Here is a 24,799-nt window from a genome sequence, read left to right as displayed (position 1 = left end):
TTGGAAATTAGACCTGCTACAGGTCCCAGCCATAACAAGAAAGCCAGTGATTTGTTCATTACTAGACCATAACAAACGTATTCGGCAACTATTGACGAGGAGCCCATCAACACTAATGCCGTATCTTTTATGTCACAAAGTTTTGTCAGTAAAGGAATCAAGAACAGGGTACCTGAAAATGGTAAATGTCGTTAGTACCTGAAGCCTTAGACAACAGATCTCATGAGAACAGTTTCATTCAATAGTCTTCACTTAGATTGAGAAAATAATTAGTGATCAGGAGACATTAAGTACTAATTCTTACCCAGTGCAGCCAGAAGGTTTCTGTATGTAGCCCAGTAGCCATAGTCTGTCGCATCCCATTGTAGTGCTTGTCTGACAAACATGTACATGAAGAATCCTGAAAATACATAGCACAGAATCACCATGTTTAGAAGGTAAGACTTAAGTAGACTATAATGAACAAAAGACGATTACTGTTTAGCTCGAATATTTCTCATCCCAGAGTGATAACAATCAGAAATGCTAATTACCTCTACCAACGCGACGGATCATATTAGACCCAATAATGATCAAGAGCACACAACGAGTGTTTCCTTCTCTCTTCTTGAGTGCTGTTTTAAAGGACTCTACGACTCTTCTCCAGTTGAAGAGATCTTTGACCATGCGTGAAATGGTAACTGGTTCCTTTGGAGCCTCACTAGTACTACTACTGAGTGATCCTTTGCTTTGGAGTTCCTTCTTGGCAAAGGGTCCATGACTCTCCTTGATGAAAAAAATGACATAGCCCACAACTGAAATGTATGCTAAGAGAACCAGTGCCAAAGCTACATTGTAACTAGCATGTTTGATGATGACCGCCCCAATAAGGGTACCTAGAGGACCACCTAAGTACCACATAGAACTGGCTATGCTGAGACGTGATGTACGGCTTTTCTCTGGACAGATGTCACTAATGTAGCTGGTGGTTGAAGTTAAAAGACCCACGTTACCTCCACCAAGTGACTCTAAAAACGTCACTAGATAGATAATTTCCACAGGCCAAGAAGTTTGCCAGTTGTTGAGCAGATACCCTGCAGCATACATCATGTGACTCAGCAAAGTGAGCAGGAGAGGAATCTGGACAAATAAGGTATCGAGAGTCAGAACAATGAAGGTATTCTTTTTCCTAAGTCATATACTCGTATAGTATTCTACAAAGTATATTTTTATTGCTCTAGGTGTCTAATGGTGATAGAAAATGGAACAAAGCTGGCAAAATCTTGGCTACTAACCTTTCTCCCATATTTGTCACTCCATGACCCAATGAAGAGCACAAATATCAGAGCTGGCACAGAGAGGAGGATGCTGTTGTAAAAGGAAAATAAACTGAACTCCTTTTGCACTAACACATTCTCCTCTGGATGATCTGCCAAATTTTCACATATCTGGAAAGGAAGTGAAATTAGAAATTTGTAATATAACCTTTAAAAATGAATGTGGACAAGGTATCACAATGAATTTAGAAAAACTTATGACTGCACGAATATGTGATAAACTATTGTATAACCCTGTTATACTTACTTGGGCTGAAAAACCGAGGTTAACAGAACATATCTTATTCATCTGAACGTTTTCGACGAAGAGCTGCATTGCCTGGTTGCAAGCACCGTCAATGAGCATGACGGGTTCAACCGAAATGCTTTTGAAAGCATTCAGAAGCCGTGCCATCCTGTCCTCTGCTGGAGAGCCTTACTGACGGCTCTGATCTGCCGATGCTGAAAAGTTACCATTTCTTTCATTTCTCGAAAAGCTATTTCCGAGTGTATATAAATGAACATATACATGGATGGCAGTAATATATTCACATATATCTATGCATATCTAAAGGCACATGTATAATAGTAAATAAATGTTCCCCTTCAGTATTACTAGTTTTATCTTTTTCAAGCCTCAGTATTCAGTGTATCACAACGTATAATTTCTTACGTCATACGTTTATGAAAATGCCAAAGAAATCTCTTATATTCCTTTTATGCAACAAAGGAAACCTCTAAAAATGGAAGACTGTGCTTAGCATCTTGTGAAAACTCACCCTCAGTATTCGAAAACTCCGTCAAAATGTAATAGAACAGATCCGTGAGACGCACTACGTATGAAAGTATTCGCTGAATGCTGCAGAGGATCCACTGCCATTGGCTTAAATAGTGTGAATACGGAGCGTGGAAGCGCATTTGCTGACGTCAAGTGTGTCCCGGGGTGAAAAGCAAGATCAGACTTTCAACATCGGAATAGAATAACAAAAAAAAAAAAAGAAAAAAAAATCCGGTCTAGGCCAGGGGGCCAGATTCAATAGACTACTTTTTACTTCCTTATCGTCAGTTTTCCCACAACAGCCAGCACATCCCGGCTGTCTCTACATTTTCTCAGGTCTCGCAACAGTCACTCATTTTCTTAAATTTTGTATTCCAGTTTCCTTGAATTCACTAAAAACTTGTATTGAATGAAGATGAGAAATGTCAAGTAACTATTTGCCTTATATAATTTATAAAGAAATATGGCATGGATTGCTTATGGTGAGAAGTTTGGCATTATAGTATTTTAATCTTACTTATATCTTTAAATAGTCAGTTATTTTAAAAAAAATATTTTTTCTTCAGTTTTATTGACCAGAACACCACTCAGCGCTCAGCCTATGGTCACATCAACGCCAGAGGGTTAAAGAATGTTTACTTATAATCTAAAAAACTTCCCGATATTAATCATGAAATTATTTTTTAATGGTGGATGATTTATTCAAAAACATACATAGATTATTCATAGACGTTTATCCACAACAAAATCTTTAAGGAACAAAAAATAAAATAATTCTTTGTCAAGTAGCACGATGGCCAAAGCTCCTCAACTACCGTCATTCAGAGTTAAGCGAAGGATTTCATTCAAGTATTTCGAAGTATTTTAGGTTTGAGAAAGAGCACGGTGAGAGAGAGAGAGAGAGAGAGAGAGAGAGAGAGAGAGAGAGAGAGAGAATTTGTTTCGTTTTTCCTTGTTGATATGCTCAAAGCCTTATTTACACCTATTGCCTCTGCTGTATGATTCATTGTCCTAAAACCGTTAGTAGAGGACCACCTTGCTCTTTCGCAGACCATCAATTTTGTAATGTTTACTTTGGGAAGCCACTCCCTTCACTCGTCTCCGTTTATTTCCAATCAGTGAAAGCTGAATCCTGCTGGGACGGAGAACTTGTCAGTTATAATTCCCTTTGGGTGAATTCCCGAGGTGTTAATGAATTTGATATTGAACGATATTTGTGGCTCAATAATTGTGAACATAAAAAGTTATGTGTTTGTGACAAATTATAATACATATATGTATATATATATATATATATATATATATATATATATATATATATATATATATATATATATGTATATATATAATAAATATAATATAATTTTTGTCACAAACACACATGACTTTTATGTTCACAAATATTGAGCCATAAATATCGTTCAATATCAATTTCATTAAGACCTCGTGAACTCACCCAAGGGGAATTATAACTGACAAGTTCTCCGTCCCAGCAGGATTCAGCTTTCATTGATTAGAAATAAACGGAGACGAGTGAAAGGAGTTGCTTCCCAAAGTAAACATTACAAAATTGACGGCACCAGTAAATAAGTACAGGATTTTTCTCTAAAGAGAACTAAATTTAAAAAATAGTTAAACTTGGTCAGTACACTTCTTGAATTAAGAAACTTAAATATCAATATAAAAGCCTAAAATTATTCCCAAGTTTTATATTCCCCTCTTTACCAATTAATATTGACGAATATATGAAGTATTTAATCATTTTGTTGTAACTTTGACCTTTTTAAACATTGGTGCAGATACCGCAGACGTATGGGCCAGTAGGCTGGAAGGAAGATCAAGGTCATACCAAGTCAACCCATCAACGACCCAAACGTGTCCTTTGCTGTGCCGGGAAACCTTGGGTCAGATTATGTCGTCATGGAGTCCCACGCCGTGATTTACCAGCCAATGTTTACGGTATCAGAGTGAAGCGCTTCCGTGTTCCTATACTCTGTTGTTGAAATGTCATTGGCAGAATATTCAGAGTCGTATCTTTTCAATATAGTTATGGAGATAGAGGCGGCCAGTTTTCTGAACTGTCTATAGTAAATGACCCGAGCCCCGCAAATGTTAGTGTGTTGAATACTATAAGAATAATCTGGATCGTTCAGCATTTGCAAATACATCTGCGTCTGATCGCTATTTGTGGCTTTCCTGGTTCTCTACACCTGTTGAAACTAACAAGGAATAATTTCCTTGATCATGGACTTCAATTAAGTGACAATGTTGTCAACTGCGGACCCTTAGGAGAGCTTATGAAAAGAAGTTGAAGCTATCCAAAAACAGCATGACATATCAATAGCCACAGCCTTCAAAGTATGAATGTAATCTAACTCTGCAAGTGTTTAAAAAAAAAAAATCAAAATTGCTGAAATATTTTGGGAACAAAAGATCATGTCAAGATAAAGACTACGGGGGCACAAGTCAGTTCATTCTGCCTACAGATCCCTGACGGACGTTTTCAATTATACAGTACCGTTATTTAATCCTTATTGTATGAGAAACTATTATCAAACAGTTAATAAAAGGAGCTAGATGTAAATCCAGCCTCCTTGCAAAAGACTTACCCCTCAGACGGTGCACACCCGCGTACTCGGCTCTCTCCCAGCGTAGCTGCACTTGGGTTGACCTTGGAGAAGATCATCCCTCAAGGTCTTTGTGACCTCGGCTTATGACTCCCAAAGGTGATTGATTAGTGGCAGAACGCCTTCTCGGCGGTGCACGTGTGACAAAACTAGATCTAAGGTCTTGTCCTCAACCCTCACGGTAAAATCGTGTCGTTTATACCTTGAAGAAATTGCTATTTGACGCCATTATCATCGAGTATTTTTTTCATCAGCCTTTGAAGTCTCATTCTCAGTCTCTTTCTGCATTCTTTAATAACATTAGGCAGAAAACTTCCATCCGGCAAAAGCCGTATCTTGTCAAGGAGTGGTTTCAGAGCAAAAAAAAAAAAATAATAAATAAATAATAAAAAACGGCTGCAGTCATTGCTTCTCTCAGTCTTCCACAGTTGAACCCCAAGTAAGATCTGCCAATTGAACATAATTATACATGGACACACTGTATGCTCCTGCTCCGAAGTCTCATCAACAGAGCGTCCAACCAAGCTTCATATTCTGTGCCATTCTCTTCTGTCTTGGCCGTAATTTTGTTGTTATGCCTTAACCCAGTATTTTCTTGATACCCTTCTACACCTTCCCAAAACTCCTTCTACTATTTTTAGCAACCAGTCCTCTTCTTTCCTCGGTAAATAAGCAAAACACCTCAAAAGTCTGATCACTGGATTAGCTTTTAACCTATTTTTGTCGTAGCTATAAATGTCTTATTCTTTTATTTGTCCCTAACCAGATACTCTACACACCTTCGACCATTTTATTTCGCTTACATTGAGCAATTAAACTTTACTTCCTGTAGAGAAGTTTCGTTTTAATGATCCTATCCTGCATAGCAGATTTTGCTCCAAAATGTTTGTAGAGATCCAGCTGCATTTTTTTAATCTCAAATCCATTTGGCATAAGTTATAAGGAAAGAACACCTAATGTTCCTTCAATCATGCTGCCACCATCATATAATCTTCCTGGTTTCCAAACGCGTCGTAAACATCCATTTGCCAACATTCACGTTCTGTAAACACTGTAAACATTTCCAAACCTTACCTACAACCCTGTCCTTGTAATCGGCAGTCAAAATTGCAACATCAACAAACATCAGCCATTTCACCTAATTGGAAGTTTCCTCTTGGATATGTGCGCACCAGCGTAAAGTATCACCATTTGATTTTCATAGCTCACACATTATTTTAGAGTTTTTCATTATAGAGACAAAGCCTTTTTTCCAAAGGACTTGTGCAAGGGACTAATCTAGTATATTTCAAAATCCTTTTACCAGCAAATAAAAACCAAGGGAACTCCCCGTCATACTGAGACCAGTTACCTCCACAGTTCGAGCTTGATATATATTTGAAGTTCGACAAAAGTCAAAATTCTAAATGTAGAATTCACTAGTAATTTATCAATACCTGCGGTTTGTCATGTTTCCTCTCTTCACTCTTCATTTAGAAAATAAGGAAAAAGATTTGATTAATCATGGTACTCGGTGAACTTCAGACAGGATACAATTTCTTTATTTGACTAAAATTAATGCTCGTTTTCTCAGTAAACAAATCTAAATGTTATTATTTTGTTTTCTTAAAGAATAATCTACTCTTTTTTTATTTTCCCCGTTTTAATTTCCTAGTTGCAAAACTTGCCCGTGAAAAAGCCACAACGTAAAAAGTTGTAACTATTTCCTGTAATTGGTAACCAACGATTGGGTTCATAATTAAGTTAAATGTATGAATCTATCTGTGCAGCCGCGAGCCGATCTACTGGTGGTTCGACTTTTTTTTTTTTCCTGGGTGTGTCTTTTCATCTGATTAAACAGATTTAATAAATTTGGAATTTTTTAAATATAGTATATATATATATATATATATATATATATATATATATATATATATTATATATATATATATATATATATATATATATATACATACACACATCACACTTTCAGAACTCCTACTTATTGTGTCTTTTTGTGTGTGTGTTTGCGGTCGAATCCCGCTGTGAACGAAGCACCTGTCAGTTATGAGTCCCCTTAGTAAAGTTATTTATCGATAATTGCGCCTTCATACTTATATATATATATATATATATATATATATATATATATATATATATATATATATATATATATATATATATATATATATATATATATATATATATCGGCAAGTATGGGGGGAAGGACAATTCCTCATTGCTTTCAAAGTACTTTATTTAGCTGACGCTTCAAGACTTATAAGTCCCATTTTCATAGCTATAAAATAAAAGAACAAACATTAAAAACAGACTCAGGTTAAAAACAGAAAAGTTTTAACATAAAACTACAAAAATTGAAGTACGGTAGGAAGGAACAAAGTTTACCAAAGAGTGCTGAAGGTAAAGACCGAGTGACAATCAGGGTCCGGTTCGGCCTCAACGGAAACTCACGAGAGGTATAAAGGTGTTGACGTCGTGGACTGAGTATTTACAGTAGTTGGGGAACAAGCTGCTTATTTCAGTGGTCCTTGAAGTTTCCTATGCCAAGTTCGTTCGTTGTTGGCGTAGTAACAAGACTCCTGAGGGTAACTGAAGTTGTTTCTTTGGTCTGTAGATGGACGAAGTAAGCGCGAATTAATTCCCTGTTTGAGGTTTCAAGGTTTTCCTATTTGGGGTCGGTGTATGAGCACCACTGGCGTCCTTTATCAAGTTCAGTTAGATTTCAGGATGTAAAAAGCATTAAGATATGCAATCGAACCATTTTGAATTCTTAATGAAATGAAGATTTTGCTGCACAAAATTGTATCTTTTTCTTTTGGCGTTACCTCTGGCATTAAAATGACTTCATTGTATTGGGAGTCTTAATTTCAGCTAATGAATTCTGTTTCAAAGCCGATCTTTGGTGGAATGGAAAAGTAATGTAAACAAGACGAATAAGTCTAAAAAAATGCAGTGAGGTAAACTCTCTCTCTCTCTCTCTCTCTCTCTCTCTCTCTCTCTCTCTCTCTCTCTCTCTCTCTCTCTCTGTGTGTGTGTGTATGTATATATATATATATATATATATATATATATATATATATATATATATATATATATATATATATATATATATATATGCATGCAAATTATTCGTAATTTGAATTTATTCGTGACTTTAACGTAGTTTTTTTATTTTTGTTTTGTTCAGTCACGGGAAGCTGAATTAGGTTCTTTTTTCCTCCACCACGTGTTTTTCTGTTTAAGTGGTACCTCGCTCATGAGTGTTGTTCTTTTATCTTTCCATGTTTTGGTCGTTGTACGGCTCTTGCTATCTCGTTCTCGCTTCCATTGTGGAAACATTTTGGGCGAGTGTGCGGGAGTGTGCTCGGCTATTTCATACTGGAAGGACAGCTTTTACCGACGGCTTTGCGTTGGCAGTATCTTTGGGAGGGTTAAATCACGGCCTTGGAGGATTGTTTATAGGACACCTGGGTGCTTTGCCGTGATCCTTCACCTGCGGAGGATTACCTCTTCTTGATCCTGTGCGGTGGTTACGCTCCCGTGCCTCCTGGAATTCTCCACTGCTTTTCCTGCCTACCTGCCCTACCTGCGGGTGCGACTGTGGGGCTCCGCGCTGGCCACTTCTGCCGTGCTTGCCCTTCAGAGTCGAGACAAGGCTTGCTCTGGACTTTTCACCTGGCAAGGGTATATGAGTTATTCATTCTTCCATGGGACATCACTGACGCGTGTCAGTACTCATTTTACCAGTGTGTTACCTTCTTGCTTCAAGGGCAGCCTTATTGCTGCGGTGTTTCGTATTCCACGTCACCGTCATTAGCGTCTTATTTGTGTACTTTGCTGAAGAAAAGGATTCTTTTTGTGTAGATATTAGTGTTTTGTTGGATATTGTATAAATTGTAGGAATAGGTTTAAGGTTCTCTTACGCCTTTTTTTTTTCTCAAACTGTCGTGTGCTAGAATTAGTTACGTACTGATGTGTAAGATAAATTCCTACCTCTCCCTAATTTCCTTCCCTTCGACTTCATGGGCGAAAGTTAGCTAGGCGAATGACGGTAGTATCTGTGTTTTGTTGTTGAAGGTGTTTCTACCCCCTAAATATTCAGCCTTTCGGGGACTGTCTAGTTTATCAAGGTCTCGTTTGTAATAAATCAGTTTGCTTATTTTCTAGTATTTTTATCCCTCTTTCAGTATTACATATTGTCCTCTTGTGCTACTGTGATGTGGCTCTTTGGAATATTCTAAAAAAAACCACTGTGGCCCAGATCATTATGGTGTGGAAGAACCTGATCTGGGTAATATCTATATAAATCATTGTAAAGGTCGAAGGTGGTAGTTACAATATACAGTATATAAAGGAATAATTGTACACACACACACGCTATATATATATATATATATATAATATATATATATATATATATATATATATGTATGTATGTATGTATATAGAGATATAAACATATACGTACCTATATATAGATATATATATATATATATATATATATACTGTATATATAGGTATACATATATATATATATATATATATATATATATATATATATATATATATATCTATAAATATATATTTACATATATGTATATGTGTGTATATATATCTATATATATATATACATATATATACACATATGTATGTATAGATTTATATATACATATATATATACACATACATATGTATGTATAGATTTATATATATATATATATATATATATATATATATATATATATATATATATATATATATATATATATATATATATATAATTTAGAGGAACATTCTTTATTTAGGTATTAGCCAAAGAATTCGACATATAAAATTCTGATTATTTTATTCCTTTTATGTAGGTTAAGATATTCACTTTTCATTTTTGACAGGTCTTGTAAATGAAAATGCTCCACACATTCTTGAACAATGTCATTTAACAGAGGTTTTGATTTCCGTACTCGTCACTTTCTTATAGTGGAATTCGGCCTCTACTGTATATGTCCAGAGGAAAGCTCAGCTTATCTGGCAATCCTTTAAGAGAACTGTCAGTCCAGCTTTAAAATCTACACTACGTGTAAACAAGTAAAAAATGCGCTGAAGTTTCTTCGGCGCAGTCGAGTGTTCTGTACAGTGTATAATACTGCTATGAAACTCTCAGCCACGGCCCTATGGTGACCTGTGTTGTTGGCACCTATAGCGGTGCAATTTGGTATGTGTGATGACTGGAGGGTGGATGATCAACATATCAATTTGCTGCCCCCCAGCCTCAGTAGTTTTTAAGATCTGAGGGCGGACAGACAAATAGACATCTCAATAGTTATATTTTACCGAAAACTAAAAAAAGAGCACTGACTACATCGTTACTCAGTGCAGAATATCATGAAAGGTCTTAATATGATAAAAAGAAAATCTGGCACTCATTGTTTTCGCATGTTTTAGGTCTGTAGTGCATTCAGACACCAAACAAAGCGATTGAGGACGTTTGATATGGCAACGCCACTCACCACCCGTGGCCCGAACCCCCAAAAGGCCAAGGAAAATTGGCAACACTTGCAGTTCAGAGAAGGAATTTACCAATGCCCTGAAGTCTTTATTACAGTATATGTTATGAGTTTGCAGTCATTGCAATCCCGACTATTAGAGAATCCCTCTATCTAGTCCAAAGGAGTTTAATTTGGCTTTCAGCTGATTCAGGGACAAGTTTTTACTTCTTGGTCTCTTATTTGGTTTTAGACTTCTAAGGTTGCTACAGGGTAATTTCTACTTTTTTTTTTGTAACTGGTTTTACACAATCTTGGATCATAAGGGAAAATATTACGTCATTCTAATACCCGTCCACATCCTAGAGTATAAAATGTACAGATTTATTCATGCGACAGGTGCTCACGCGGCAAAGCATTTGGAGTTTCTCATAATTTCACCTTTAACACTTTGCCAGCTCACAGAATTATTTAAAACCAGAATCAGTTACTGCGTGTCTCGGGGAGATTAGATAAAAATTCTTGCATTTTAATGTATGGTTGACTTATCTTCATATGTCTCCTTTGAGCATATAACCATTCACGGAACTTATAATCACTAAGACAACATCTTATCATAACAATTTGAGGCTGCTAGATCATCTCATACGATTATAGTTCCTTAACGTTGTTTGTTTTATAAGGAGAGAGAGTCTGAAAATACTGAGTGGTTCCACGTGGATGAGATGTAAAGAATTACCTCGTCGGAAATCTCCTTTTTTAAATGTTGGTATATAGAAATACATCTCTCTCTCTCTCTCTCTCTCTCTCTCTCTCTCTCTCTCTCTCTCTCTCTCTCTCTCTCTCTCTCTCTCAGATGACTACCAGGCTCAGTAATTAACCAGGAACGTCTCCAGATCGCGTCTTCCTCACTGTGAGGGTATCCACACGGTCGTGTCCCCTCAACTTCACGGGTACAAGGAGGGAGAGAGAGAGAGAGAGAGAGAGAGAGAGATGAAAATGTACAGAAAATGTCCAAATAATTTGCCTGTCAATGAGTGTTACGTTTAAACATCTACATTCAGGAGCGATCTTCTAAGAATCTGATTGCAACAAATTCAAGTTTAAATTCAAATTTTTAGGCTATTCATATGTAGTTACATATAATTTACTAGAAGTACATATAAATTATTTAGGATTACAAAGATCAACCCTTGTTTCTATTCCAAAGACCCTTATCTAGGTGTAACATGTTTTAATGAAATGTTGACTGAGGGAACATATGCGATATATATATATATATATATATATATATATATATATATAGAAGAAAGATATATATATATATATATATATATATATATATATATAGAATTGAGAGCAGTGGAAACAGAGTGGTACATCAAATCATCTTTAATTGTGCCGACGTTTCAAGACAGCTAGTCTCATTTTCAAGTCTGCAGTAAAAGAATAAACATTGTGAATACGTAAAAATTATACAAAAATCTCTTTAAAAACATTTGTATATAAGGGTAGTTTAGGCATTGCTGGAGGTACCAACCAATATAGAAGGGAGAAGGAGGGCGACTGGAATGTGGGTAAGTGAAAAGCAAAGAATCCGGTTACGACTGGTAGAGAGGGGTGGAGGGGTTTGGGGCATTCAACAATGGTACTGTCTGTTGACAATTAGCGATTCCAGAATAGGGAGTGCTAGCCGGGAAGAGGTCCTTGTAATGATTTTAATTGATCGTATTCAGTGTTAATACCACATTTTCTGGCGTGCTCTCTGATATTTGAAAATTCGGGATTATTCAATATATTGCTGGTTCGATAGCTCACACCTATGTGCGAATCGGCGCGAACCTTGAGAAGTCATTGGGTGCAACCTACGCAAGTTCCTCGAGAACACCGACCTAGGACAATCATATTTATATTTCACCCCAGACGTCATAAGGTCGCTTAAACGGTCTTTAATATTGAATAAAGAACCAATTTTCAAAGGATTCTTTGGAATTAGATTAATTTTTCCGGCTCCATAATGTCTAGAAATAATTTGAGAAAGCTTTTGGCTAAAAGTTTTGTCATGAACAAATGGAACACTGGCATAGATTTGAAGTTTGAGAACAGTTGGAATTTTGTACTTTGGCATGAAGTTGTTCTTTGATATTTTCCGCACATATTGAAAAATTAAGTTAGATGGAAAACAATTGTTGGTAAAAAAAACCTGTGTAAAAATTGTATTTCCTTATTAAAAACATGCCAGTTCGAGGATAAATGGAAGTCTCTATATAAAAGAGTGGACAATGCATTTAATTTAAAATTAAGAAAACAGCTACTATAGAAGTTGGTTCCTAAACCAGTAAAAGCAGGTTTCCTCCAAGTACTCCTGTTAAAACAATCTGATTCTCGTGAGCCTGAAACACCTAAAAAGGATAGCTTATTATCCCGTTCAACCTCAGTACTAAATTTTATATTCGATGTCTAGGCTACTGTTAGCGAAATCGAGGAAAGTTTCAGCATCAGACCGAGACCTAAACAATGTAAAAGTTTCATCTATATATCTTTTGTAGAATAAAGGGTAAATATTTTTTTGTTTTTCGGTTTTATGTACTTTAAAACTTGAGATTTAAAAAAACATGCATGTAAATTAAGTCTGTGAGTTATGATTTTATCGTTAAATTGTGTTCATATTTTATCAATTCCTGCCCTTATCCACTTGATCGCATGGACAAACGCTTTGGTCGTCTGATGTGTTATATATATATATATATATATATATATATATATATATATATATATATATATATATATATATAGAGAGATATAGAGAGAGATATTTAGAGATACACTCTCTTTCTCTCTCTCTCTCTATATATATATATATATATATATATATATATATATATATGTATAGAGAGAGAGAGAGAGAGAGAGAGAGAGAGGCAAGGGCAGATGGAGAGGCACACGAATAATCAACAGCTTTTAATTGCGTTTCGCAATAATCCATAAGCAAAGAATTTCCGTTTGTAACTATTATTAAACTTATTCCGAAAAACCCTCTAAGTCTCGGGTCTCTTTTCAGACCTAAGGATAGACTGTGCCCGTCTCTAACATCTAACAAGTGCGAGTTGGGAACCTACGTTGGATGTACAAGACGGCTGCTGAGAAACTTTGAAATAATAGCCTCAGCCCAACTCGAGGACGAGCTTACGACTTTAGAGTTCAATGCCCAGACGTCTCCCAAACCTTTGTTTATTTTGTAATTTCTCTGCTGCTCTGTTTACTTTCGACTTGTTTTACCTTTTTATGTCTAGTCACTTTTTAGCATGTGCGGGTAGGTTTGTTGAAAGTTATTTTAAGAAATGTATTTTTATTTTTATTTCATTTTATTTTTTTTTATTTTTTTTATTTTTATCTATAATTTTATGTGGTGACGTCCCTTTTTTATGAAACAAAATTATATGAGTCACTGCAGCCTTGAAAATGCAATGGATTATTGCGAAACGCCGTCGGCCACAATAAAAGCTGTTGATTGTTTGTGTCCTCTCCATCTGCCCTTGGTCTCCGCATATTAGGCTTCTGCCTTCCTCATCGTCGTATATACATCGTGTGTGTGTGTGTGTGTGTGTAAATATATATATGCAGATTTCGTTGAGTTCAATGGTTTTTTGTTGTTGATCAACTTTTTATTAGTTTGACAGTACTTTCTAAATCTTCTACGTTCTTCCAAGTGTAGTTGATATAAACTGTATGTATATATATATATATATATATATATATATATATATATATATATATATATATATATATATATATATATATATATATATATATATATATATATATATATATATATATGTGTAAATATATATATATGCATATATATATTCATATTCAATGGCTTTTTTGGTTGTTGATCAACTTATTAGTTTCATAATACTTTCTAAATCATCTACGTCCTTCCAAATGTAGTTGATATTTAAACCTACTCAATTTTTACTAAATCTGCAGATACACAAAGGAAATATAACGTTTTTCAATTATTTTTCACGCCCCCCAAAAAAAAAATCAAAAGAAAATTTAACCACTTCAGGGGTAACAAAAAAATTGAAAATCCCCCAAAATTTGAAAAAATTCTAAATAATACGTCGTACCCTAGAACTAGAAAAGCTAAGGACTTGTCCTTCTTCACACGCTGTCGCAGGTCCCAGGAGCATCAGCATGGACAGCCGCAACCCTCTGGCACAACACCTTACGTCAATGGAGATAGGCAAAAAAGGTGCATTTTTTTTTTAGTGCGAAAAATTGATGTACATGCAATAAAAGTTTTTTTGTATCGTTATGTACCCCTGTAAATGCACACCACGTGACTTTCATTCCTTCCTAAGGCTATACCCCATGATTTCCAACCCGATTTATACATGTTTTGCAGACCACTTACCTGGGATTCTGCACAAATGACACAGAGAGAATAAACATCATATGACAGACCCACGCCTACATATAATGTAGACGTTATTACAAACGTTGTGTCTATCAGACCCAAAACAGGTCTATTAAAAGATACATGGAAAGAGTAGATTGATAATATGACCTTCCCCAACAAGGGCAACAGACGGGAAGAGGGTACTGGGGAAGGGGGGTGGCCAGCACCCATACACACAGAGTGATCACGTGATCAAAACTGGGTTGGGTCTCAGACCCCACGTTTGTGTACCACCGGGATATACTGCATATATACTGTATATATATATATATATATATATATATATATATATATATATATATATATATATATATATATATATATATATATATATATATATATATGCAGTATATTTTGTGTATGTGTAAATACATATATGCAGATTTCGGTGAATTCAATGGCTATTTTGGTTGGTGATCATCTTTTTATTATTTTCACAATACTCTCTAAATCTTGTACGTTCTTCCAAGTGTAGTGAATGATAAAGAAACGAGACGCTGTTTCATTTACTGGGGACACAACACAGCTGCTCCATCACTTGTCGTGACCTCTTCATAGTTTACTACATTATCTTTGCTTCTGTTGTTTTCTTACATGGGCGTCCGTATACATTAACATACATTTCAATACAAAACAATAAAATAAAGTACAGTAAATTAATTTTATGGGAATTTAAGTTGTATAGAAATAACACATTACAATAAGATTTACAATAAGCAAAAAATTCCTTTGGTGAACTATAATGAAAACAAAAACTACGTGTTCTGGTTTTTATGGCAACAAACGAAAATTTAAATAGGAGGGCGGGATACCGATTACGAGGAAAGGATGAAGGATAAGGGAATGAGGGGGAAGAGAGAGAAGAGAGAGAGAGAGAAACGTGATTCAAGAAGTGTTGTTGCCATTATTTGAATTATATACTATTTCGGTGTTAGATGATGTAGACCGGCTACAAGACGAGAGCGATCTTTCCGCTTCCAGTTGGCGGTCCAGGGTCGGTCTTTGTAATAAAATGCATACCGATTCGGCTATGATTAGTTGGTGGAGATTTTGTTCCTCACAAACAATGTTGGTATTCTCCACCAGTTCCTGAGTCGTCTGTTTTCGGTTGTGATGGTTGACCTAGTTTTGGTGAATGGTTCCTTTATCACGATGGGCCTGTAGACGTCTTTTTTAATGCTGTAGAAGTGTGTCCAACGTACGTTTTTTTCGGAGGATTGGCATGTCCTCTCTGGGCACATAAAACTAAACGACGTTGGCACTGTCTTCTTTGTTCGGGTTCTGGTTGGTGTTATTCCTCATTACTAGGGAAGCAGTCATATTAGGTTTGCAATAGATGCGGACTTTATCCCGGTCGAAGGGCCTTATCCCTCTGTTGATTATGTTGGTGATCGCCTTCTTCTCTTCTTCCAATCTTTCGTTATGTTCAGTCTGCTGATAAATTATGATGTGTTTATCATCGTCGCCCGTTGTTCTGGTTTCACTGTTGTAAAACTGTTCAATTTTCCTTCTTATTACATCTTGCATTAGTTTATCCTGGAATCCGTTGTTGGTCAGGAGTTGGTGGACTTGCTCGATTTCAAGGTGAGTCTCCCGCCATGTGGAGCAGTGGGTTATAGCTCTCTTGATAGAAGTATCAACCACTGACCGCTTGGCGGCTAATGGGCATTGAGACACCGCCCAGCGTTTGTCGCTTTCGTATAAATTTTGGTGTTAAACGTTGCCCGTTTTGGGTTATAAGAATGTCCAAGAATGGCAGAGTTTTCTCTCTGCTGAATTCAACCGTGAAATTTAAGGAAGAATTGTTTTTAAGTTCTAGGGTTAATTGTACAGCTTCATTTTTGTCCATTGTCATGAAAATATCATAAATGTACCTCGTGTATAAGCGTGGCTTTTGATGACCGACGAAGGGCATAGTTTCGACGTGATCCATGTAAATATTAGCAAAAAGGACTCCAAGTGGAGACGCGGTCAATTATCGGTGAATGGTCTCGTCCACTGGCACGTTTTTTAACAGGCTCTCTACATCTAGGGAAAATGAAATTGAAATTGTGCCTCGTGAGAGGCTAGTTTATTGGGCACCCCCTCCCACCCTGTGAGAGGCGTAGCATTAGTAAAGGGTACTTATAGACGCCCAAAAAGGTTGAGTCACATAGTGGAACAGCCCCTGTCATACGTAATGGGCTTTATCGTTGAAGTAAGTACAGTTCGAGCTATACTTAGCTAAACCTATGTATATAAATCACGTTTACATTTATATATAAAAAAAAGTCAAAAAGAAAGGATTGATACCCTCTCCTAAAAGAGCATGCGTCTGAGGTTGAATAATAGTAACAGTAACATAATAACACATACATGACAGCAGAAATAATAATAATAATAATAATAATAATAATAATAATAATAATAATAATAATAATAATAATAATAATAATAATAATAATTAGTGGTAAAAACACATCCTAGACACTAATAATTACAATGTTCTTAGCCTAGGATACATTTGTAACAATGAAATCTACACAAGATCAGATGTGCAAAAGAGATAGACAAGGATTTAAAAATGAATGATAAAAGTGTCACTAGTTTTGACTTAAATAAGCATTGTCATAGTTACATAAATAATAATGTTACTATTTTGTCACTTTTCTGGGCTACATCAAAAATTTATTTGGGCATTGCAAAATTTTTAAACCTGTTAAGTATGTCACTAATGTCCTGTAAGTAGATGTATCACTTTTCCTCCAAAGTTGTGATTGTCATCCCTTGTCCCTATACTCCTGTATTTTATTGTATGTCATGGCATAGTGATGAAGTATATGTCCATCTGTTTCATTGCATATTCTACAGTCACTTGCGCTGCCCTCCTTGTATCCCATGACTGCCGTTGGTAGCTGTATCCTAATCTTAATCTAGCATTCACAGCTCTTTATGTCTACTAACCCCCTTTTTCCATATGTATATGTAGTGTGCCTTGCTACCTTGTTAAAGAACTGAATTGATCTGCTTGACTCCATCTCTATCTGCCACTGTGTGCTAGTTTCCGATATCTGAAGACTCCCGAGGCTTGTTTTTATCCGCTTTATTGATAACCCAAGGTTGTAGTCGGTGGTGTCCTTTAGAGCAGCCTCTTTAGCCAGCTCATCTGCTCTGTCATTACCAGGTATCCCAAAGTGAAAGGGAACCCACATGAACTTGACCTTTTTGCCCCTTATTCCCAGTTTCCGTATTTTCCTTTTAACTTCAGTGACTAATTTCTCATACACAGTGACCTTGCTAGTTTTTAAGGACTGTTGGGCAGACATACTGCCGGTGATTATTAAGGAATTATTACCCCTCTGATTGATTTGTGTCAAGGCCAATAGCAAGGCCATCAGTTCAGTCTGTGTGGATGAAGCCCAGTCCCGTATCTTGACCTTTATGTCAACTTCTGAGTCAAAGGTACCAATATTCATTAGAGACACCGCGGCACCAGCACGGTCCTTGTCTGTACTCATTGATCCATCACATTGTAATGCTAAATATCTTTAGCCGTTACTGCAGTCCAGCTCTTCCCTGCTATTTGCTCCAGTCCAATAGCATTCAGTAGTTCTGTCTCTGGAAGAGAGTCTCTGTCATCTCTCAGATCTTTAATGCCAATAGCGGTGTTGATTTCTCTAATTCTTTCTGCTATCGATGCCAATCCTAACTGTATCCTCATATTCGATACCATTGCAGTTACTGGACGGTCCTTGTCTGTACTCATTGATCCATCACATTGTAATGCTAAATATCTTTAGCCGTTACTGCAGTCCAGCTCTTCCCCTCTATTTGCTCCAGTCCAATAGCATTCAGTAGTTCTGTCTCTGGAAGAGAGTCTCTGTCATCTCTCAGATCTTTAATGCAAATAGCGGTGTTGATTTCTCTAATTCTTTCTGCTATCGATGCCAATCCTAACTGTATCCTCATATTCGATACCATTGCAGTTACTGGACGGCCCAAGACAATTCTCAACGCTTCATTTAGAATGGCTTCAAGTTTTGCTAATTTGGATTTTGAAAGGCAGACAAGAGCCGGAGCAACATAGTCAATCACAGTTGTGATGTATGCCACATACATTGCACGGAGTACAGCTAGCAATGCCCCCTTGCAGCCAAATGCCATGGCTTTTAGAGGTTTCATTCTAGTTTCGCAACATGTGATTAAATATTTCCCACGTGTTAGGTTGGCTTCACCTATGAGTTCCGGGATGCACCCTGGCTTTTATTTCTGTTTTATTTATATTATGCAGCTGTTCTAAATTGCTTATTAGACATTCTAGCTTTATACGTTTGGACATTCGGTTAGGTTTCTTGATGTAATGACAAATAAGGCACAGATTTAGTCATTTCTTTTGGTTTTCAATGAGGGAATACTGCAAAAAATTAACATATCCGTCTTTGCATTCACTTCCCGGCACCGGCCCTCCAGTTAATATGATTAAATTCTTACTGTGGCGTGCACTGGTTTTTCTTGTGTGTTTTCCTATTCCAGTCTCACAAACTTGTCTGGCCATGTGTTGGGTCTCTCAGTCGGTGATTACACAAAAGTGGTTGTTTTCAATAATTCTTGTTTTAAATTTCGGATTTTTACTGTTGATTCTTTTGCACGTTTCCGGAGTTTGACATATATACACATAATTTTATATAAGTATACATATATTTATGTTTATTTACATATATATATGTATAGTATACATATATATATAATATACATCATTCATATATATATATATGTATGCATGCATATATATACATACACACACATATATGTACACATATATATATGGATAAATATAGTATCTATACATATATAGATGTATATATATGTATGTATATATACATGCATACATATATGGATATCTATACATCTACAGTATTTATATATATGTACGCATGCATGCATGTATGTATGTATGTGTGTGTGTGTTTGTGAGTGTGCGCGTCTGTGTGTGTGCGCGCGCTCATGCGTTTTAATGTAAATGGCAATCAAATAAGAGAATTTAAAGTTTCAGCCCGCAAGTGGTTGGTTTTACCTTCCATCCAAGATGAAGTTACAGGCACTCAACATTACCAGTCACACCACAGCAGAAAACAACTTTTTCTTCCACTTGGGAGTCAGTGCCACTTATGGGCCGGGACTGCAGTCAGCCTTTAGCTTACTGTCAAGAAGGTTATCCCGAACGCTAGCATAGATGACATTGCAAATCTCCTTTTCACGTGATATATCATATATGAATATTGATGCAAATCGCAGTCCTCAAGCAATTTCAACTCATTACTGCATACTCAACAACACGATACAACTATTCTCCCACTCATAAGTCAATGCCGCGTATGTCCACACGGCATTGACTTACGAGTGGGAGAAGAGTTGTATCGTGTTGCTGATACGCACTATCAACCTCAAGCATACTTTTACAGAAAGCTCTTTTGTACAGGAGTGCCAATGATTTTGTAGATCACTTTTTCATGTGGTAGATATTGGGTGTTAATGTAACTGGCAGTTAAATGAGAGAGTAAGTGTCAGTCCTCAAGCAGTCTGTAACTCACCCAAGATGCTTGGAATTACAGGCATATAGCATTACCATTCACATGTCAGAAAACAACCTCCGATTTTTAAAATGGGGAAAAATTCTAGGTTTTATATATGTATATATTATGTAATGGTGCAGTTTTATGCAGAGAAGATTTTTATTGCGATTGTAATGTCATTCTGGCTTGCTACTCGAGCTAGTGGAGAAACAGCTGGAGAGAGAAGAGATACCTCTTACTCACAAATCTAGGTTCTTGCAAATGCACAAGGCTGCACCTCCACCTAACTCTTGCGTCAGTTAGAATCAGTCAGTTAACAATTACTATAATTCACCGACTAGGGGCTCCACAATAGTTTCAAGACTCAACACACCCAGTTAACTTTGTTCCCTCTATATTGGAGGAGACTCTATAGTATGCCCTCCAAGGTGGAGTTTCTTATCTTGTTGGACTCCAGTAAACGCACTGTGGCACAAAGAGAGATGACGAGTAACATTAACAATTTAATTTGCGGTCACTACTTATTTTTCAGTCAATCAGTAATATTAATTACAGTAGGTTAACATGTACCAGAAGACAAACCAAGGATTTTATTGATACCACTGAGGTTTCATACTTTACAATTTATTCACGCAAACAATAACACTGGTAACTGGTTCACATGCGAGAAAAGTAAAAGAAAGGCAAAAAGAACATGTACAGACAAAAAATGATAAACAAGTGAATAATTTAAAAAACACATGCAAACAAAAACACAATGAAGATACTAGACAAATTTGTAAAACTGATACAAGCAAATACTTAGCAGTTAAACACGAATACAAAAACTGATTAATCACTAGAACTTGAATTCACACATTCACACATCGATAATATCTTTCGCGAGATTTACTGAATTCTCTATTGAAATGACCCTGTGCTCAGTTTACTAAAGTTTCCTGTAGGAATGATTTACTTGAATGACATGGAGAATGGGATTCCATTATGCATCATTAAAATCATTTCACTTTCACTGAGGAAAATATCCCAGCTACAGGCTGCACATGTAATGCGTACGCGCATATTTCTGGTGAATATGCATTTATGCAAAGAATGAATGTTTTATATAAAAGACTATAATAGTAGAGAGTTATTTAAGGCAGATCGATTCAAGTTATTTTTCTTACAGGAAGGAGCTTTAAGCATTGACTTCAACAGTGGTTACTTTTGTTATTTCTCCCCGTATGGCGGGGGAGTGGTTAGTGCCGTCAGTGCACCTCATGTGGTGCACTGTAGGCATTACTTAAGGTTCTTTGCAGCGTGCTTTCGGCCCCTAGCTGCAACCCCTTTTGTTCCTTTTACTGTACCTCCTTTCATATTCTTTTTCTTCCATCTTACTTTCCACCATCTCCTAACAATTGATTCATATTGCAACTGCGAGGTTTTCTTCGTGTTACACCTTTGAAACCTTCTCCTGTCAATTTCTGTTTCAGCGCTATATGACCTCAGTGGTCCCAGTGCTTGGCCTTTGGTCTAAATTCTGTATTCAATTCAGTTTATGTTATTCCTTTCATAAAGTCAGCTTGAGTGTAACATTGTAACATTGAACTGCATCTCTATTATAACACAACAAAAGTAATTTATTGAGCAGAACTATGATTTTTAACTATATCATGTATGTCCAGAATTCAGTTAGTCAAACATATAACCATTCACTTCAGGCACATCCCTTAACTTAAGCTGCATATAAATGTCTCTTCACTTAATTCACAATAATATAAAGTTTTCAAGTTATGCACTTTACCGCAGGAACTCTTTCTCAAGGATTCTGTAGGTTTACTTACATTGACCAGGATTATCATCACCGGTAAATTTCCAATGGGGATTTATTTGTTACCGGTTGTACCAGTTTTTTTTTCGACAGGTTTTTTTCTAATTTTCATACACTGCAAGAACAGATGCAGTGGGCTCTTAACTCGGATAATACCAATTTTCATGATGAGGGTATGTAAAGGGATACCATGAAATAAAAATAATTTTGAAGTCTCTTTTGTACAGAGAGAAAATTTTTAGAAGGTAATGACTTAAGAAAATAAAACTAATTTTCTGCAACAATATAGATTATAAACATTTTTAGTTAATGTAATTAAAGAGTTATTGACAATTTAGCAATTGAGAGGTGGGATCTTACAAAACATACAGCATACATCATCTAATGTTTTTGGGGATAATGGAGAACGGATTTTCAAAACACATTTGAAGGAAAGGCTCTTTCAGAGCCACGCTGGTTGCTGTTATCGTTAATAAGTTTTGGTAAAGCTTTTCCAACCATTAAAGCCGCTTCCCTGTTGCTTCAGACAGCTCCATTTCTTTAGCTAAATCGAAAGTAGCAGAGAAAGAGAGCTCAATTTTCTTAATTTTGATTGCCACTTCGCTAAGATATCTCTGAAGCACTTGGTCACTGCTTGTGGGTTTTGTTTCAGACATTTCAGTATCAGCAATTTCTTCGTGTCTTTTTGCCTCTGTGTCTTATAGAAAAAAGCCTGTTGGATGTTGGTTTGGCAGTTTCTTTATGTTTTTATGATTTAGCAACAAGAAGGCTTCTTTGGAATCATTTTTTTAACATGGCAGGATCTTCGGGATAACGTATTAATCTAATGACGTTTGAAATCCTACGTGAAACGCATCGTTCATTCAGTTTTCTTCAGTTCTGTAGCCAGCTCTGAATTGTCATTATCCGATTTTTTCAAAGTGAATGTAATAGAATCTTCTTTCATCAAAGATTTTTAAAGAATATTTTGAAAGTCAAATACCTCTAAAATACTTTTCGTGACATTAAAAACCAAAATGACAGAAATTGTAACCGATTTATGGTTGTAGTTAACGAAACTGATATCCGTTTACGGGGAGGGTGAGGGAAGGGGGAAGGGAGAGAGGGAAGGGAGGGAAGATGGAGGGAGGAGGAAGGTGAGGGAAGGGGTAATGGGAGGGGAGGGGAGGAAGGAAGGAAGATGAGGGAAGGGGAGGGGAGGAAAGATGGAAGGTGAGGGGAGGGGAGGAAAAGGAGGAGAGGGGAGGGGGGGGGGAGGGGAGGAAAATGGGAAGGGGATGGAGGAGAGAGAGGGAGGAAAATGGGAAGGGGATGGAGGGGAAAGAGGAGGGGAGGGGTGGAGGAGGAAGGGGTAGGGGAGGGACAGGGGAGGAGGAAGGGGAAGGGAGGGGAGGGCAGGGGAAGGGGGAGGGGTGGAGGGAATGGAAGAGGGAAGTGGAGGGGATGGAAGAGGGAAGGGGAGGGGAGGACACAGCTCAATTAACACTTGATTGTGTGCTCCGGAAGGGGCAGGGGAAGGGGAGTATGGAATGGGAAGATAGGGGAGGGGAGAGGGGAGGGGAAGGAGGGGAGGACACAGCTAAATTAACACTTGATCATGTACTCAGGAAGGGGGAGGGGAAGGGGGTGAGGGGGGAAGAGGGAAGGGGAGGAAGGACACAGCTAAATTAACACTTGATCATGTGCTCGGAAGGGGAGGGAGGAACGGAAGAGGGAAGGGGAGGAGGACACTGCTAAATTAACACTTGATTGTGTTCTCCGGAAGGGGGCAGGGAAGGTGAGTATGGAATGGGAAGATAGAGGAGGGGAGAGGGAGGGAAGGGGAGGGCGAGGACACAGCTAAATTAACACTTGATCGTGTACTCCGGAAGGGGAGGGGGAAGGAGAGGGGAGGGGACGGAGGAGGGTTGAGAGGATGGAAGAGGGGAGGGGAGGTGGAGGACACAGTTGACACTTGGTGCTCCGGAAGGGGGGGGGGATGGAAGAAGAGGGAAGGGAGGGGAGGACACAGCTAAATGAACACTTGACCGTGTGGAAGGGGATGGAAGGGGGGATGGGGGAGAGGAGAGGGAAGGGGAGGGGAGGACACAACTGAATTAATACTTGATTGTGTGCTTGGGGAGGGGGAAGGGAAGGAGGATGGAAGAGGGAAGGGGAGGGGTTATATAGAAGATAGATTCTACCGAGTCAAAGAAGTTTTGAAAAATCCGAAGAGTTTCATACAAATCCTGAGATACTGGGAGGGGTCACCGTAGGGTCACTAGAGGTCACTGCTGACCCATGTATGGATGTATGTGTACGTATGTATGTGTCATACATCACACAAGAAGTTCTCCTTACATAATTCATCCCACCCGAACCAAGATATGGACCTATGTCCAAAGGGCGCTTGCAAGAACTATTAATTTTCTTATATTGCTGGTCCACCTCATGCATGGCATTCTGAATTGCGGTGCAGTTTTTTGGGCAACTACTCGCTCTTGTAGCTATCCTTATGACATGCATCCGAATCTTAGGGAAGTTGGCAACCTTCAAAAATTTCCTTTCCGTTAGGTGGAAGTCGCTTTTGTAACTTGGAACATGTTATATGATATACCTATAGGCGAATAGCTTCACTTATGCATATACAGTATGCAGGCATTTAATGATATAGAAATTACTGTGTTACACAGGTGTTATGGAAAACAAAAGGTATTCATTCTATTCATACATTACTTTTTTTAGGGGAAGAGAAAATGTGTAAAGAAGCAGTATTAAGGCTAAGACGAAGCACAAAGGCCAAAATCACT

The 24,799-nt window shown here is 37.3% G+C and overlaps 1 protein-coding gene and 1 long non-coding RNA gene across 5 annotated transcripts in view; one reads left to right on the top strand and one right to left on the bottom strand.

Moving 5' to 3' along the window:
• LOC136838882 (lysosomal proton-coupled steroid conjugate and bile acid symporter SLC46A3-like) overlaps window positions 1-24,799 on the bottom strand; it is a 129,965-nt gene that overhangs the window by 3,738 nt on the left and 101,428 nt on the right. For 2 of the 3 annotated variants that reach the window (XM_067104572.1, XM_067104571.1), the window contains exons 2-6: window positions 1,564-1,757; window positions 1,275-1,427; window positions 534-1,119; window positions 305-400; window positions 1-172 (exon numbers count right to left, since the gene is read on the bottom strand). The exon at window positions 1-172 is cut by the window's left edge and continues 59 nt beyond it. In XM_067104572.1, coding sequence (XP_066960673.1) covers window positions 1-172; window positions 305-400; window positions 534-1,119; window positions 1,275-1,427; window positions 1,564-1,710 — 1,154 coding nt within the window. In that variant the 5' untranslated portion in view covers window positions 1,711-1,757. Of the gene's footprint in view, window positions 173-304; window positions 401-533; window positions 1,120-1,274; window positions 1,428-1,563; window positions 1,758-2,074; window positions 2,474-24,799 lie in introns of those variants that run through there. The other variant, XM_067104570.1, reaches the window with a different exon arrangement.
• The window catches only part of LOC136838884 (uncharacterized), a 270,928-nt gene that overhangs the window by 164,488 nt on the left and 81,641 nt on the right, over window positions 1-24,799 (top strand). The gene's annotated exons all lie outside the window — the stretch shown is intronic.

The sequence above is a fragment of the Macrobrachium rosenbergii genome, chromosome 5 (assembly GCF_040412425.1).
Source record: "Macrobrachium rosenbergii isolate ZJJX-2024 chromosome 5, ASM4041242v1, whole genome shotgun sequence".
Lineage (NCBI taxonomy): Eukaryota > Metazoa > Arthropoda > Malacostraca > Decapoda > Palaemonidae > Macrobrachium > Macrobrachium rosenbergii.
This window is presented reverse-complemented; position numbering and strand designations above follow the sequence as displayed.